Source organism: Falco naumanni, chromosome 6, assembly GCF_017639655.2.
Source record: "Falco naumanni isolate bFalNau1 chromosome 6, bFalNau1.pat, whole genome shotgun sequence".
In the NCBI taxonomy this organism is placed as follows: Eukaryota; Metazoa; Chordata; class Aves; order Falconiformes; family Falconidae; genus Falco; species Falco naumanni.
The window spans coordinates 19,365,076-19,382,388 of NC_054059.1; the positions used below are offsets into that span (position 1 = coordinate 19,365,076).

The 17,313-nt window shown below is 38.3% G+C and overlaps 1 protein-coding gene across 1 annotated transcript in view; it reads right to left on the minus strand.

Moving 5' to 3' along the window:
• AGPAT5 (1-acylglycerol-3-phosphate O-acyltransferase 5) overlaps positions 1-17,313 on the minus strand; it is a 60,420-nt gene that overhangs the window by 29,453 nt on the left and 13,654 nt on the right. Inside the window, exons 2-5 of the mRNA XM_040597501.1 lie at positions 13,944-14,013; positions 13,618-13,733; positions 8,174-8,263; positions 484-574 (exon numbers count right to left, since the gene is read on the minus strand). Of these exons, the coding sequence (XP_040453435.1) occupies positions 484-574; positions 8,174-8,263; positions 13,618-13,733; positions 13,944-14,013 (367 nt within the window). The remainder of the gene's footprint in view (positions 1-483; positions 575-8,173; positions 8,264-13,617; positions 13,734-13,943; positions 14,014-17,313) is intronic.

Genomic DNA, 17,313 nt, shown 5'->3' on the forward strand with positions numbered 1-17,313 from the left:
TAAGTTAAGAGAGGAACAAAACCAAAAAGCCATGGTAGTACAAACACTAATTAAAAATTAAGCGATGGAAGATTGTTAAGGCATAATCTCTATGCAAAATATTTTTTATATCAAGTAACAACTGTAATTGGAGTTATAATGTCAACTTAGAACAGTGCCCTGGATCCAGTGTAAGTAATTCTAATGCCCCTGAAGGAGCAAGAAAAGAAGTATCGATAAATATATAGAGACAGAAACGAAAGAGCTTTTTTGAGAATTGATACTCTTGCACAATGTGAAATGCATGAAATGTCTGTACATAAGAAACTCTCATCTTACTTTGTGGTAAGAGAAACTGGTTTATGCTATTCTAAACCTTAAGTATCAATCAGGCAGGGGCTTAACAGTCTAGTTAAGGCGAGATCATCTTCATATTATATAACATTTTATATAACAGGTTAACACCATACCAAAAGAATGATTTCAGAACTTTTTTTTGCTTACCTTCCTTTTCAGCAAATGATTGACTATCTGCAATGACTTTTGGTATTTCTGGATTGTAACGAGTTCCCTCTGGAAAAATCACTAAATACATCTGTGGGATTAAAAAGAAACAAAACAGACAAGTTCTCATAATGAATGTAAGCTGATGTCTTTTATAGAAATTGTCACCACTTGATAGGTCCATATTATATTTAGTTCACATCATCAATTACTGTTAAGGATCCAAAGAAAATCAGAGTACTTGAGCTAAAATTTCTTAGCTCTAAGAAACTTACTGTTTGAGGTTCAAAATAATGTTTTTTGAATATGCACCACAGAAAGCTGCCCAGGTGATTTAGGAAAGGAGATAGCATGCGTGAGCAAGTCAGGTGCAGCTGATACTAACTAGAGTATCAGTTTTGCTAAGCGGAATAAGAGGAGATTTTGAAAGGACAGTCAAGTATGCCACAGATGACCTATATTATAATTTTTTCTTTAATACTGATCTTGCATCTAGTCTTTCCTTATATTGAAATACACATTTAAATCCATTCATAATGAGGAATACTATTAATTGTAATTATGATAGATGAGCTACCTTAAGCGCCTTTATGCATCTCACTATATGAGATATTAAATATATTATGAACTTAAACTCACATTTCAGCATAACTTGAACTTTAAAGTCACATTCCTTTAAGCATGCATGTCTGCAAGGTTAGATTTACCCCAAGTAAATTAGTTTGCCTGCCTATTCAGCAACAACTGTCTGTGGCTTCTCAAATCACTACACAGGTAAAGGTTGCCTAAGTATCTGCGTATCTGACTGCAAAATTAGAAGGAGTCACATTTGATGGATTTTCCATTTGTTTTTGAAACAGAACAGAGGTTTCCATCTCCCTCTCTTTTTTTCCGTGTGTCTTACATAATCTCCTACATAAAAGTTGATGCAAAACATCACTTAAGCAAGGAAAATTTCATTTTGGGGGTTCATGTGCAGAAGAAAAGGCTACGGCCACAAACAGTAACCAGTGTGGAGTTGAACATGACACATTTGCAGTAAAATCATGCCTACTGTGCCGAGACTAACTACTTAATGTTATCTTTGCAGAAATGAGTCTCAAGAAATATTTGAAAGAAGAAGTAGTAGTGGATTTACAAAACAGTCCAAAGAGGATTATCAGTGAGTACAGGAAGACATGACAAGTGGGAATGCACCTCATGAAAAGATGCAAAATTGAATAAAAACTCAGAAAGAGACACACAGGAATGTAACTTTGTGCTTCTGGCCCACAAAACATCACTGTGTGCTGGTATTTGCACTTAATGATTGCAGGACAGCTAGAGTGCAGAAAGACAGGACCCAGCAAATGAACTCTCCAGATCACCCCACAGTGTGGAAGGTTGAAAAATGTGCTAAAATGCAGAGGAGGGAAGAAATCTAGGAACTGTGCCAACAGTGAAGCCAGCAGGAGATCAAGAAAGAGGAAAACTGAGTACATAGCCTAGAATCTGGCAGGGGAAAAAGAAAAGAAAATATTAAGCATGGCAGAACCAGTAGCAGTAGAATAAAAAGAGCTAGAGGAAAGGCTGTACTTCTCATGGCATGTTTGGGGATGAGGAGAACTGGCAGATTGCAGAGGCAGGTGAAGTCCAAGAATATTCAAGGGCTGGCAGAAACCCAAGATGTATCCTGATTTGGTGGGAAAAAAACAAAAGAAAATGGGTTTAAGAGTCAAGGTGCTTACTGTTTATAACATGACAGTAGCAAAAGCACAGGGACGAGTACAGGAATCCTTAGACCCAGCTGCAGTCCACACCTCCCCCGGTCACGTACACATTTCATCTATGAAGTACACTGCTGAAATATTTCAGTGAATGAGTAAAACTTTTCAGAGTTAGCTGGAAAGGCCATAATATTCAAATCCAGGTGCATTTTTTTTTCTTTTCATAAATGTGCTTGTATTAAAATCATGTAATTTGGATCCTTACAATGGTACTTCAAGATGAGGTTACTTCCCCCCTCCTCATTAAAGACTGAATGTTCAGCTAATACAGTGGCTGTAACAGGTATTGACAGAGCAAAGAAAGTGAAGCACACAGGACAGGAATGCCATTCTCGGTACACAGGTCAGCACTTAAAAGCATGCAATGACATTATGGGTTTTCAAAGCAGATAATCAGCCACTGAAAGCTGATTACACAGAGGATAGTATCTACTTACTCCAGTCCTACGTGTGTAATACCAAGCAGGAGTTGAAATTGTATCTTAATTATTCCTGTAAACCTCTAAAATGCAAGCAGCCCAACAGGTTTGTTGACCAAAAATCTGAATCTCTCTGAACTGAAAGCATACCAACAAGGCAGAGAACTGGCCTTTACATCAAATTCAGCATATATAAACCTAGTATGTAGCTCATTAGGAGTACTTTACCAAGTAAAATTAATGAATGTAAACTGATGTCCTACTTACACTCATGTACAGTCCTGCACAAGACAAAGATACTCTACCACTGCAATTCAGCCTACCACATCTTCTTGCATGACTGGCTTCTCTCTTCTCCAACCATGGGCAGCAGAAGCTAAATCCTTAAGTACTATTTCCAATCTAAGATTTCAAATAAGCTCCCCTGAGTTTGGCTTAAGAATTGTTGAATTACAGAAGCATTTTAATTACCTAGAAACACCAGCTGCTGCTAAGGCAATTTTTTATACAGACTTTTTTCATTTAAGGCAATTAGCTACATAAAAGTTACACACTTTATTGTGGTGACTGCAAAATACACTGCTCATGTTCAAAATGGCACAGAAAATTATGCATTACCGTAGTACCCAATTCATTGAAACAGCAGTTTTAATCCAAGCAGAGTAGGTCCCCTATGTTCAGTTACATAGTATTTTCACACCCGTTTCTGTGTCATGGGTGGGTGTCAATACACTCGCTATCTCTCATCAATTTGAACGCTTCAAGGAGTGGATCAGGATTCATTTAGCAGAACCCTACTGATTCTTGTTGGAGACAGAAAACCAGAAAAGAGGCAGGTGTTACCCAGAGTCCCCAGCGTAATGTCCGTGAACTTGCCACAGTCCACAGATGAAATGAATGGATGATGGTAATCGCTTTCACCCAAGTAACAACGCTATTCATTTCCCCAGTGTTGTGAAGATCTCCCAGGAAAAAAGAAATAGCAACAGCACCAAGAGGGGCTGTGCTTCCAGAGGGGGGAGTGGGGCAGCCAAGGAAGTCCTTGAGATAGATCAGAGTGCCACAAAAGGATCTGGTATAGGTGGAGCAGGGGAAAGGGTCATGAATCACCACAAGTTCCTGGAGTACAGAACAAAGTTTGCCCAGATACCATCAGCATACAGCAAGAAGAGGTGATAAAGATAAAACCTGGCCAAGGACAGGGCTTTGGAGGGTGTCCTGGAGACAGCAGCTGCCACTCCGTAGAAGAACATAGGGTGTCAAGAAGTGGTAGCTACTGACTAAAGGTCTCTTGCATTTACTGTGCTGCTCCCAGATGGGTGACAAGGAGAAAACAATTAAATATTTTTATTTACTACGTTCAAAATTATATTAAACAATGCATTTGCTTAGTTTAAATATTATTATTATTATTACATCCTGACAACTAGACCGATTCATATCTGAATCCATTTAGACCACTGCCTAGAACACATGCTTCTGGTGAACTGGATGACAAACATTAACAGTCAGATCAATTACTGAAAAAGATATGCTATGAGAAAGCCTATCTGGTATAATTGGAATGAAATACAAAAGGTGATGTGAGGAAAGCAGCAAGGACATTCAGGATTTACAAAGAAGTTGTTGGGGATTTGCAAATTAGTAACTATATAACAAAATTATTACATTAAGCCTTATAGCAGTTGTATTAATATATCTACCCTCTCCAGGTTTTCAGTGTTTGACTGGTACTGTTTCACACGACAAAGATTTATTTTGTGACTGAATGAATGACGAAACCAAAACACATAGTAACCAGTTAAATACTGGCTGTACTGGGTTAAATCCCACATCTCAGAATGCAGGTTTCCTCTCTCTATGCATGATAAAAAGAAATATAAGCTACATTTTCAGTTATCAAACTGAGTAGTTGGTGTTCACGAGAGTGAACTTTCTTTATAATACAAGCAGATTGAGCATATCAAGTGTCAGCTGTATATATTGTTATATTTAGAAATGCAGTTTATCTTGTTATGGCTTACATTTAAACAACATTGGCTCAAAAGTGTCTTTCAAACCATGTGATAGTCTCTGTTCCCACAAGACATAAGATTGGAATTTGTTACCAAGATTTTATGGAATTTAAAACAAAATCACATCATTTCAAGTGAGTTTTGCCAACAAAAGGCCCAATATTGAACCACTTGAGTGTATATTTCACTGAGTTTGAGAAGCAAAGTAATTTCCAGAAGTAAATAAGAAAATTTATTAGTTCAGGATCCCCACTAAGAAAACAAAGGTGCAACAGTCTTTCAGTCTAGCATCACAGTGCTTTTTTTGCGTGTCTAATATTGCTGCGCCGCATCGGGAAAGAAGGTGTGAACAGCAGGGCAGGCAAAGGGGCTGTTTAAGGCAGCAGGCCAGTAGAAGTTGTAAGAAAAGGCAAGCAAGGAGCATCATGCAGTCCACTGTCCCTACATAAAATGAGGCATACCAGATCACTAATCCAGTTCTTCTGTCAATGTAAGAGGTCAAGAGGCAGCCTTATTTTTTCCTGTCTGCATTCCACCTGCAATTTACTTCTCATTACAAAAAAATAAAAGACCACAGTAAAACAGTAAAGGGCTTGCTACACTGACAAGAACAGAAAACCGCTTCTGCCTTTCTACACATCTTCAGTTTCATAATGGGAACAGGGATGGCTCCAGACAGACTGAACATTAATCATTTGGATTCTTTTGTTTAAACTGTATGTGGAGAGAAACTGTAAATAACAAAGTGACCCTTAACACAGACTCCCATCTATCTCCTCTCTATTGGCATATAATTCTTTCCTTAGCAGATGACAGGCAAGCTTTTTTCTAATGTTACATTAAAGAAAGAACTCCACCATGTATGCACAGAATGACTAAGCAACAACAGCTGCTCACTAAACTGAAGAAAAAGCCACCCTAAGCTGTAGCATCCAGTGCATAACTTTGAATAAAAATCCCAGAATAGTAAATTAATTATTTTCACATGAAGCTGATGAGTTCAGGGCAACTTCCTTTACTGATTAAAATGTCTTCATTTTAAAAGCAACATGATTGGTCATGACTGTCATGCAAAGTTGCAGAACTTCAAAGTTTCTTCATGAATAATGCACTAAGGACACAGGTTATCATGTTCTTCTCCCAGTAGTAACTGTAGGTTGAAGGGCATTTACAACATCTACATTTAAATTCTCAGATAAAGGGGATTGTAGGAAGTTTAGTCTTCCCTCAAATGACTACTCAGCGGTCTGTGTCTTTTACTCCAATAGATATAGACATCTGTCTCAAAAAACAGGCTTTTGACAACTTTGGTTTTGTAAAACTTAAAATTGTCACTCCCTATGTGATTTGGCTGAAAGCGATTTAAAACAGAATGTATTTCTGCAGCTTTTACACTTATTTCTCTTCTATACTGCTACTCTAGATAATATGAGAAACATGGGAACAACTGCCGGGGAAGCACATCCAGGTTCTGTGCCCATTTCCCACACCACCAAACTTGCAGATAGCCAAATTACATCAAAAATAAACGTACCCAAGTGGTGCCAAATTCATTTGGCATTAGTTTAGATAGGTTAGGTATAGGCTTTTGATCCACACGCAACTGAGAAGGGAGAAGAAAGATTATTCCAGAAAAAAACCCAAACCTTCTGGATTTATTTCATGAATCATGTGTAGACGTCCACCATGGAAAGCAGAACCCACAGTGGATGTAGCTTTAAAGAAAAGCTTTATGTTTAAACCACCCCTTACATGCCAGTTGGGCTAAAAATCACACACTAGCCTGTCCAGTCAATTTATAGCATTGCAGGACCACTGAACATCATTTGCAGGTTTCCAAAGACATGCAGAATTAGATTAATTTCTAGGCACATCTTCCTAAGATTGTATTAAAAAAAATCCACGTTTCTATAAAGGAGACTAATTTAATGCAAAGTTCAAATCAACTCTTACCACAAACCCTTATTATTACAACAAACCACTGCATCTTAAGGCATGCAGAGGAAGCCAGAAAGCCAGACTCAACTACAAGCTCCTCTTTGAGTAGGAAGAAATCCATGGGCCTACGCAGGAAAACACCCTGCTAGGGTATTTCATCTGGACTAACTGAAGCAAACTTCACCAGCATTCTGCAGGGGGAGGAATTGCTTAGACTGATGACTCCAAGTATGTTTCACACATCCTGCAATTTTTCTTTGCTTATTCCATTACACCACAAGTTGTACAGAAAGTAGAATCTTTGCCACTGACATACAGAAAATAAGCTGATGCAATGCAACCTTTTAACATCCCAGGACCTTCCCTGGTAATGTGGGCACAAGCTACCACTATTGAGTATGACCATCTTCTCCATGTGGAGATCATTATATTAGACACTGGACAGCAAACATTTAATTGTCGTAATGTATTTCTGGCCTTTGTAACTTACATGCTAAAAACTAGAAACAGATCCACTTTCTTATCTTAATTAAAAACAGAAAAAAACCTGTTCATGTTACATCTTAGACCAGGACAAATGAGTTTGAGCACAGTCTTAAACTGAGATGCTTTAGTCATTTAAGCCTCTCAGTAAATGTGAGGCCAGTTTACTTTTTCAACACAGACACATGAGCAAACATAAACACAGTAGCCTCCCCCCACGCCCCCAAAAAACCCCACCAACTATTATGAAGATCAAACCAAACAATGCACCACGCACCACCTCTACCCAAGCCTCTGCTTATAAAAGGTTTGACACTTGTATTTGGAGTGGCAAATTCTAATCACATCATTTTCAATAAGATGAAAGTGTAACTGTTCTATGTCAAGGCCTGCTGAGTTGGTTTTCTTAAGTCTAGCCAAAAAGGCTGAATACATTTTAATACACAGCAAGCAGTGGAAGCGAAGCACAGTCATTCTAACCACTGAGCCACAAACCATACAGGGAGTCATGAGAAAAGTCACTTGGCACTAACAATCATTCTTCAAATAGAAAATTATCAAGAGTTTGGGGGTTTTTTGTGTTTTTTTTTTCTCCTCCAGGCGTAGCAGACCAAGTTCTAAGATGTCACTGCCACTAAAAAGGATTGATCATTGGGATGACTAATTAAGATTTGGTAGGAATGGTTCTTCACTTTCAGAAGTCAGGAACACCAGTCTCTGACAACCACACAGTAGTCAAAATATCATCTTTTGAAACACAGGGAACAGGAACAGTGGTTTCTCAAGGAAGGTGCTATAGACCATGTTCTCAGATTTAGTTTAGATCTCCCCTGCCCCCTAAAGACAGAATCACAAAGTTCATATCATTCATATCACAACAAGGACTAGTTAAATCTTCCCAAGTTTAATTAGAGGTATCCTAATCACAGAAAGTTACTGTAAAAATACAGAAAGAAAACAATTCCATGATTACCATCTTGTAGTTTGTAGGTATCAGACACAGCTCATTTCTTTAATAAGCCTTTTCCATTAAAAACACAAAGAAATTAGAAGAAAGGTATAATCTTACCGGAGTCTCAGCTTTCACCTGGGCCCGCAACTTCTCCCTCATTTCTTTTTCATTGAATTTGGCACTTCTTCTTACATAGACTCCTCCATGCTATGAGAGGAAAAGAAAGAAGTATTAAATATTTAAATAGTTTAATGTAGAAGAGTTGATAGAACAAACAAGAGACAATGACAAGTTGCCTTTGTGACTCATGCTGCAAATTGCCCACAAGACATTTTCTCCTAGGATGAAAGCACCTGAAACTAATTGTGCATTTGCATGTACTTAGTTCACAAAATCTGTTTAAATAAAGATCAGATGGAAAAAAAAAAAAGGGCATAAGACACTTGAAGTGTCTTGTTTAAAGGTGTTAAATAATTAATTGGAAGGTGGCACTGAATCTGACCCCAGGGATCTATCTATTCACGACAACACTGACAAGCAGCATAGCTTGTATATCAAGGGAAAAATCACACAACTGGTTACTCACATACAAGTACTTATAGATCAATGTTTTCAATTTGGTGTGCCCACTCCTAAATACTGACTAATGCAAACACTGGAACTACAAATATCATACCTCTACATACAAAATTTATGAATAGCACAAAAGTAACTAGCATCAGTCTTGAAAACTTCTATGCATTTTATTAGAGAATCAAACCTAACAAAGAAGATAATAAATGAATAAGTAACACAAAATCTTTATAAGGCAAAAGATTTTATAAAAGTATTTTTACTGAAAACCGTTAAAACTTGGATCATTTCCTGGAAAAGATTAGTTTTATAACTTGTTCCACAGAGTTTATGACAAAAACTTCAGTAAAAGGACTATGGCAATGTACACACAAAGAAAGAGGGTTATAAAGAAATAAAAGTTGCCTCATCATTTCCCTCTTACATCACTTTGTTTTATCTACCGCACAGCTACACAAGAGGATGTAAATGAACATGCTCCAAAATGAACTACTGAACTACTGATACAATGAATTCAGGGTGGGTGGGTGAAATAAATAAATAAATAGCTTCCAAAGAACAAAATTTTGTTTTTCTAACTGATTCCCTAGCTTGGTAATACTCTTTTCTGCCCACCCTGAATCGTGGCATTAGGATTTGTCAGATGATTTCTGTCCATTTATGGTTTTACACGCTCTTAACAGAAAGGTGACAGCAAGATTAAAACTACTAAGAGCTGAACCTCATTCAAATGTCTTATCTCAGGAAGATACAGTACATTTTAGAAACAGGGGTAGGGGTGTGTGGGGAGCTATTATTTTATTTGCATGGCATAGACAGGTAGAAAGTTTGAGGGGTCAGGAGGAGGCAGGCAGATGAGGCAGTTATGCAAAGTGCTTTCAGGCTTTGCTTTTCATGGCATGGCAACGGCCATGCAGCTGCTTAGCTAGTGGTATTTGATGTGACTTTTACGTTGTTCTCCAAAAGCTGCAATGAAAAGGAACAGAAAGTCAACGATGCATTAACTCCTTATTAAATATTCTGTCTTAACATTATGGTCTGTGGTTCCCTTCCAAGTTGTGCTGCTGTGGCTGGCAGGGGACCAAAACCAAGAACAGAATCCTCCAGTCCACCGAGCTTGGCCTTTAGCAGGGTGGAGCATCGTATCAGCATCCCACAAGCAGTTTACCAGTCCTGGATAGATAACGGTATAAAACCAAAAAATGTTTCATGAGCTGTGCAGCAGAGCGCCACATGTTATCTACACACTCCATATGTAAGACCATTTTTAAGATGTGACACCATTAAAGGGAAGTAGAAGTCTTATTCTGTACAGTAATACTCACCACCACAACTGCTTTCAGGAAGGGCAAACTCATTTTGGTATGAGAAATAACACATCTGCTATACAAAACTTCCACATCATTGGTAAGTCATCCTTCTGTGTGAGCTCAGCTAGGTCAAGCTTTGATAAACGAGAGAAGGCTGGAATCAAAGTCTTCCCTTATTTATCAAACTACAAACCAGCTTCAGTAAACTGGAAGAACACTGAACCACCTTTTCCTTGTTTAATTTGTGAACTTGGAGAAATCAAATTACTACTGCACAGTTTGCTTAGGACACAATATCAAAGACAGGTTTGGTGTCCCCACCTCAGACTTCTTAATGGTCAGAAACAGATTTTTACTTCTCAAGTAAGTATAGTCATGTAACATAAGAACAAATTACATAATGTAAGATCACCATTTGCTGCATAAAACCCAACTACACAAAAATGTCAGCTGCCCTATGGCACAAAGCTAAAGAGAGGCAAGGTGCCATACCAGCTAAATATTTGACTAAAATTGAGTAACAACCAGAAGGGTACACAAGCCGACGCTGAATAACAGAAGACATACTTCCTATGTTAAAAAGTCAAGCAAACTCTAGCGTATCAAAAATATTTATGGATATTACATTCCAGCCTCACCAGGTGCTGTAAGATGAATAGGAGCTAGCTGCATTTTGGTGGAGAAAGATAGGGCAAAAAAAATTTCAGATCCACCCAAAAATAATAAAGCCTCATTTTTATGAAAAGAAATAGTTCTACCTAATAAATCAAACCTGAAACATAACAGGTTAATTTAAGTGGTTCTTTTCTTTTCTTGCTATTAGATAGCTGCCTCCCAAGAAGAATGCTATTTATGCAGTTGTATATAACTCAAATTCCCCAATTTGTATTGCATTTCCTTTTCAGTAAGAGATCAAATATATGAATGCTTTTCAAAACAGATTTCTGGAAGTACTGTTTTTAAAGTTGTACTTTTTTTCCGCTGTACTTTAAAAGCCCCCCTCTTAGTCAACAATGGATTATGTTTACAAATATACTTCCTTTGTGCCTGAATTTCGCTCTCCTGGACATCCAGACCACGTTTATTTCCAAACAGGATGTTTACGTGAGGTAGGGAATATGAATTCCACAAACATGGCGTAATTACGTGGCTCTGGAAACTTTTAGTGGAGTGTAAGTGACATCACTGACAGAACATCAACAGGAAGGGCAGGAAGTGTTTTATGTTTTTGCACTGTTTGGTGTGATAAAAACAATAAAAATACCTATTAGCTTGCACTGCAGGCCTGCTGCATCCCGTCTCAGTCATTTAAACACACACGCATCACCTCCGTAAGCTGCCTTTCATTTGTGTCACTGAATATATATAGATAACTAAATGTAATTATCCCCTACTACGTTTTGTAAAGTTCAATGTTTTGAGGAATCAAAAAAAAAAAAAACAAACCCAAAGATTTCATTTAATATATATGTTTTGATTAAAAAACGTAGGCTACATTCAGATTAATTTCCACAGGAACCTTCTTTTAACAGTCAATATAGCAGTCAGGAAACTGAGAGCCGGATATTCCGGATAGCAATAGTCATTTTCCAAAATCTTGAAAAATATCATTTCTGGACAGCTAGTGATAGCGGATGGAATATATATCCTGCCTGTATTTTAATTAAAGCAGACTTAACACACCATCAATGTAATGACTACAGGCAAGGACAAAGAGCAAAATATTTCCATGCAGCAGACTGGCCACTTTAGTGGAAGAAAAATGTAAAGAACCAGATTCTTTAGTAGGGACAAACACTAGACAACAGAGAAGTCCATTTTTCTCCCAGTGGATACCCTCAGTGAGGTAGGACAGTCTATACTTATTTAGCGGACTGGGACAGCAAATCCACCAATAAAAAGAAACTGTGAACAGTTTTCTTATTTTGTCTGCACATATTCTTTTCTTAACATAGTGATTTTAGAAGAAAGGATGGCAACCACCCATGCTCCAGCCTAGATTTATGTGACACGATCCAAGACCCTGAACCTCTGTTCAAGTTCTGTACCCACACCCAAGCCAGAAGGCAACATCTGATGGCGGGGAAAGGCTACTGCTTAAGGCAGTCCCTATTCTTCAGCATATTCATTAGGCAGTTCATGGATCTGTACCTCCCCTTGCTCAATGCTCTCTCAACCCAATCTAACATTAGCTTCTTGGAGGCAAAGTTTCAGTGTCAACGGCCACACAAGGGCTATCCTGCCTCCTCCCCTCTTCCCACCCACGGCTGTATACTCAAAACTTGCCCCCTTATGTTGTTTCTAGCAATCAATTGATCTGACTACGGATGCAAGAGTGCAAGCAGTGAGAGAGAGAGGAATGTGCAGCCAAGGATGAGGGAGAGAGTAAAGTCTCCTATTCAGACACACATCTGTAGTTGCCCAATCTTCATATATTCCTTTACAAACTAGCATATAGTTCACATCATACCCAGCGTAGTATTTCTCTCCGTATCCCCCATCCTCTCGGGAAGGGCTGACAGTCAGTTCAAGGAAACTGCCTAATTGTATTAGAAGTATTTTTCTAAGTGGTTTTTGCCTTTTTTTTTTTTTTTTTTGGCCTAGGCAGTGTGAGGGAGTGGGGGGTAGAAAGTAGATTAACGTTCAGGGAACAGGTAAAGATCAAAGACAGAAGCCAAGGAGAAAAATCTTGCTGAACTGGCACTTTAGAACAGTTACCCAAACTTAATCCATTTCTATTCTAATAGCTAAGCACCCATCTAAATGCTGAAATAAATACTGTGAAGGCATTTCTGATCACCTAGCAGAACATACCATACTTCCAAAAACATGCCCCTCTATGTTTTATTTCACTTATATATATAAAGTCCTGCTTTCAGAAAAAGGAAAGAACAGACGTGACAAATTCAGAAAGGATTTTAGAGAGGTAAAGCCATCTCCACCGTTTCAGGCTAAAGATCACATCCACTCAGTATGTTGGCTGTACAGTGACCATGGCCCACTGTACTTCAGGAACTGTGTAATTTTGAGTCACATCAGGTTGAGCTCTCAAACGAAAAGGAACAAGAGCAGCATTATGCCAGAAGAGGAGAAAGTAAAAGGCCATAATAAGAATACTGCTAGACTAAGGTTTTTGCTTAACTAAAGTCCGAAGCAAAACCATCAACACTTTCAGAGGCTGGGATCTGCTTTTCCTCCACGCTAAGTTACTAAGGTCCAATTTTCCTCTTTTATATTGTGCTAAAATAAAACAACTGAAAAGTAAGTAAGTACACCACAGCAGTGTCAATTTACTCACAATTTGTAGCATGATAAAAAAACCCCGTACATAAAAAAATAAGGCTGTGTACACCTGTTGCTAACTGGGGTTTTGGACTGTAGAAAGAACAAAGTTATGGAAATATTCTGATATGCTTCTAACAGACTCAACAGTTTTGATTCTAGTAATAAACACCATCGATAAGAAGTATTCACTTAGAAAAGTAAACTGCTTCTTTAATAACTGTCCCTCCACTAAGCTACACATCTAACTACGCAGAGTGAAACCTGCTCTTTTCATGTTCAAATAAACAAGTGCCAGCTCAGAACTACATCTTTCCAGCATGGATGATAAAGAGAGGGAAGGTACCTCTTACATATTTGACCCACAAACAGCAAGGAAAAAGTGAATGGGCTTACCTGTGAAAAATACCACCCGTACAACGGCAGCCATTTTAACCCATCTTTCAAGACATACCGGACATGCCCGAGAGCATTCTGCCTGATTGCCAGCATGTCTGCAATAATCCAATCAACTGCAAAGACAAAAGCCCAAAATGTTTAGTTAAATTAGTTTCTAACTGCCACTGATGAAACAAAAAGCGCGTGTCGTACATATAAATATCATTAAAGGTTTCTGAACTAGAAGTTCTTGCTTATTAGGGCAAGGCTGGAAAGATAGTACACAGACAAGCAGATTTTTAAAATCAAGAAAAGTGCTAAAACAACAATAAAAGAATACAAACCTGTACACTGATGATTCGATAAATATATTACATTTTCTTTATTTTTTGGCAAATCCCCATAGATTATTACCTAAAAATAAATAAATAAATATGTATTACTTCATTATTTATTTTCATTGCATTTGGCAGTGATGAGATCCAATGCAGTAATTAGCTATTTACTGGGAAAACTGCCAGCAAGTTAGCACCATTAACAGAAAAACACTCCATCACTGCATCAGTACCCACCACGCATATAAGTGACTTATCACCAAAGCAGTGAATACTAATTAATAAGGGCTTGAAAAAGCTATTCTGTTCTTGCGCCTCAGCCCCAGACCTGGATCCACAGAAGCTGACCTACATCCACAAGATCACTGCATAAATATAATTAAAGGTAAAGATAAATTGTAGACATGTACAAACCCACCATTTAACTTTATACATCTAATAGATAAGACATGCTTCAGCCAGACACTCGCCATCATTCAACCTAAAATGGTGAATTCTCCTGGATTAGATCAAGAATAAAATCTCAACCACCTGCCATGATTTTAACCATCAAGAACAAACAAAAAAACATGAGGCTGAGGCATGTCTTACATTAGTCTTCAGCTTCCAGCCAGAAGGTTTTGTTCTTTCCCTCTGTTACATTAAAGATACCATTTAAACTTGTAGTTTCCTGCTCCTGAAAGTGAGTGAAATAACCTTCTGAGAGCATGACTACAAAGCAAGGTGCTGAAGCAGTAATCCAAGTCACCTTTTAGTCACCTTTGAAAACAGATTAATTACTTTTATTTCAAATATAAAACGAGAAATTAATTAAACCATTTCAATTCTGAATTGAAGAATCCATGCATCCGCTTAATCATTTTTAATAAATATTTTCATTATCTAATGAAGCTTAGTTTTTCTAACCTGTACATTCTAGGTAGCACTCCCCCCGCCCTCTGCCAACACCAATGGCTGTACTCTTTGTTTCTTCTTCTTCAAAGTGACTCCATTCACCAAAACCTGAAGTGCTATTTGGAAGGTTTACACGCTTACTATCACCACTTCCCTAGTCTGGACCATCTGGGAGTTTTATTACGAAGATCTAACTAATATTCAGAACTTGATTAATATCATTTAGTATGCCAAGTCTTGCATTGATCCTTACAAAAGGTCTCTACAAGCATCTCTGGAAAATCTACCCGCACCTCTGTTCACCTGTGATACTGGATGGGTAATGCCTTGCATTGTAATGCTACGCAAAACCCACACATAAAGCTGTATGTTTCACACTCATTCTCTTCCTCTCCTTTTGAAAATGCAACTGCAGTGCTGATCATATTTTCTTTACAAGGCAAGAAACCTGATATTGGCAAACTGAGATAGTCAGTAAATTTGGGAACAAGACCACAATAAATTTTAACTGAATATTCTTTGCAACAAGTCAGTTGACAAGTTTATTCTGAACAGTATCCAAGTAATTAAAACAAGATTTTGCTGCAGGAGTAATTTTCTCCTTAAAGTTCCAGGAGAATTTATAACCTTACTGCTGACACTCCAGGTCCCCCACACCAGTGCAAAGTAGCAGTCAGAGCATCTGATCTTACAGTTCTGGTGCAAAAATTCCACTGAAATAAAAAATTATCTTCCTAATCTCACTTACGGACTTAAAGCTTCATTTTTCAAGTGTGTATTTTCTTGGCAGTGTTATGCACTAGGCGCAGAAGCACTGTTATCTTTAATTTCAAGTTAAGACTCCACTATGCAGTTTCTGGCAAAGACTGTTTTAGAGGAAGGGAAAAGGCCCAATACAACAAATCACTAAACCAGAAGGTCCTGAATGCTGCCTGTGCTTTTTTAAAATACAAGAAAACAAGAACAAGAGGAAAACAAAACCTGCCCTTGACACTGTAAGAGCTACCACACACAAGAAACAGGGTTTGAAATACAGTTTATAACTTCAATTTGTAAAAATTTCCACTTTAGTGTACAAAGTCAAAACCTCAGTGTAATCAGACCCACAATTCAAAGCATTCACTTGTGATTATTTTATTAAGTTAGAACAAATATTAAGGATCATTCCCTTAAAAAAAAAAAAGTAGGATTGTGCCTGCCAAATGTAACAGTTAATCTGTTTAATTTTTTATTTCAGTAAAACTGGATCTAGTTCACTTTTTAATCCCAGAGGAACACTCACTCATCGTTACTGTAAGCAATGTCAATGTACAACATTATGTCTTACCGTAACAGTTACATGTTACATGTAACAGACCAAAATCTTTTTACTCATGATAAAACAGTCATACCGTTGTACAGAACTAAAAAAAAAATTAAAATAAAATATTATTTCCCCCATTTATAATTAGTTCTCATTAAACACAACAAATGGATATTCTATTTCAAAGCAAAGGATGGAATGAGAAAATCTGGAAATTCTATGTTGATCGCTCAGATGGCTCAGCCTAAGAGGATGCAACAGCTTTAACTGCAGCATCATCCACTTCAGCACTGCCCATTTCATTATCTCAAGAAACGGCTTATTACAATTCATGATAGGCCAGCAAACAGCTATTCAGATATTAGACATTCACAGGTAAGATCTGAGAGTTACAAACTTACGATACAACTGTTACTACAACCAGGTAAGAATGGCAACTTCTGACCTACATTCTCTAGAAGCTTCCTTAGGTTTCACAGAAGACACCTACTCTGTGGGCAGCCACACAGCTCTCCTCCTGAGAACAAAGCACTTTCACTTTGTTGTTTTTTCTGGAAATTTTCATCGACTTTACACAATATAGAGGGCTAACAGTTAAGAGCTTTAAATCCTGCAGAAACACTGCCCTTTTCCCTTCCAGATGATGTCTGAAGAATTCACCTGCTTGTGGATAAATTGGGAAAGAGTCCCATCATGGCAAGCCTTCAATTTCTGGCAGTCCGATGCTTTTGGTAAACCAGAGCACCTATGTATACTATAGCTGCAGAAGGAAATTACACAGTACTCTCCTTCGTGGTCTCCAGAAAACCTCTGATTCCCTGCTGCTTTTTGTAGCTAACTTCGCAGAATCCCCTGCTGCAGGCACTGTGCAGTCTCTGGCTCCTTCTCAGTCTGCTGGTGCAGAAGAGATCTGGGGACCACAGTGAAGACAAGCACTTAGTGATCTACCAGGGACAGCAATGCAGAAGAAGCAAGTGCCCACAGTGCCAGCTTGCGTGCATGCCCCTTCTGAAGCAACCCGAAGAGATCACGGTAGCCAAGACACTCCAGGTCCTCCTCAGAACAGTGCTGTTCCTGGGGTCTGCTGAGCACCAGGGGGGATGGTCTTCCCCTCTGCAGGGCACTCACCAGCCAGCACCAGGGAAGCACTGCAGGACATGCTTGGGAGGCAATTTTCAGTTT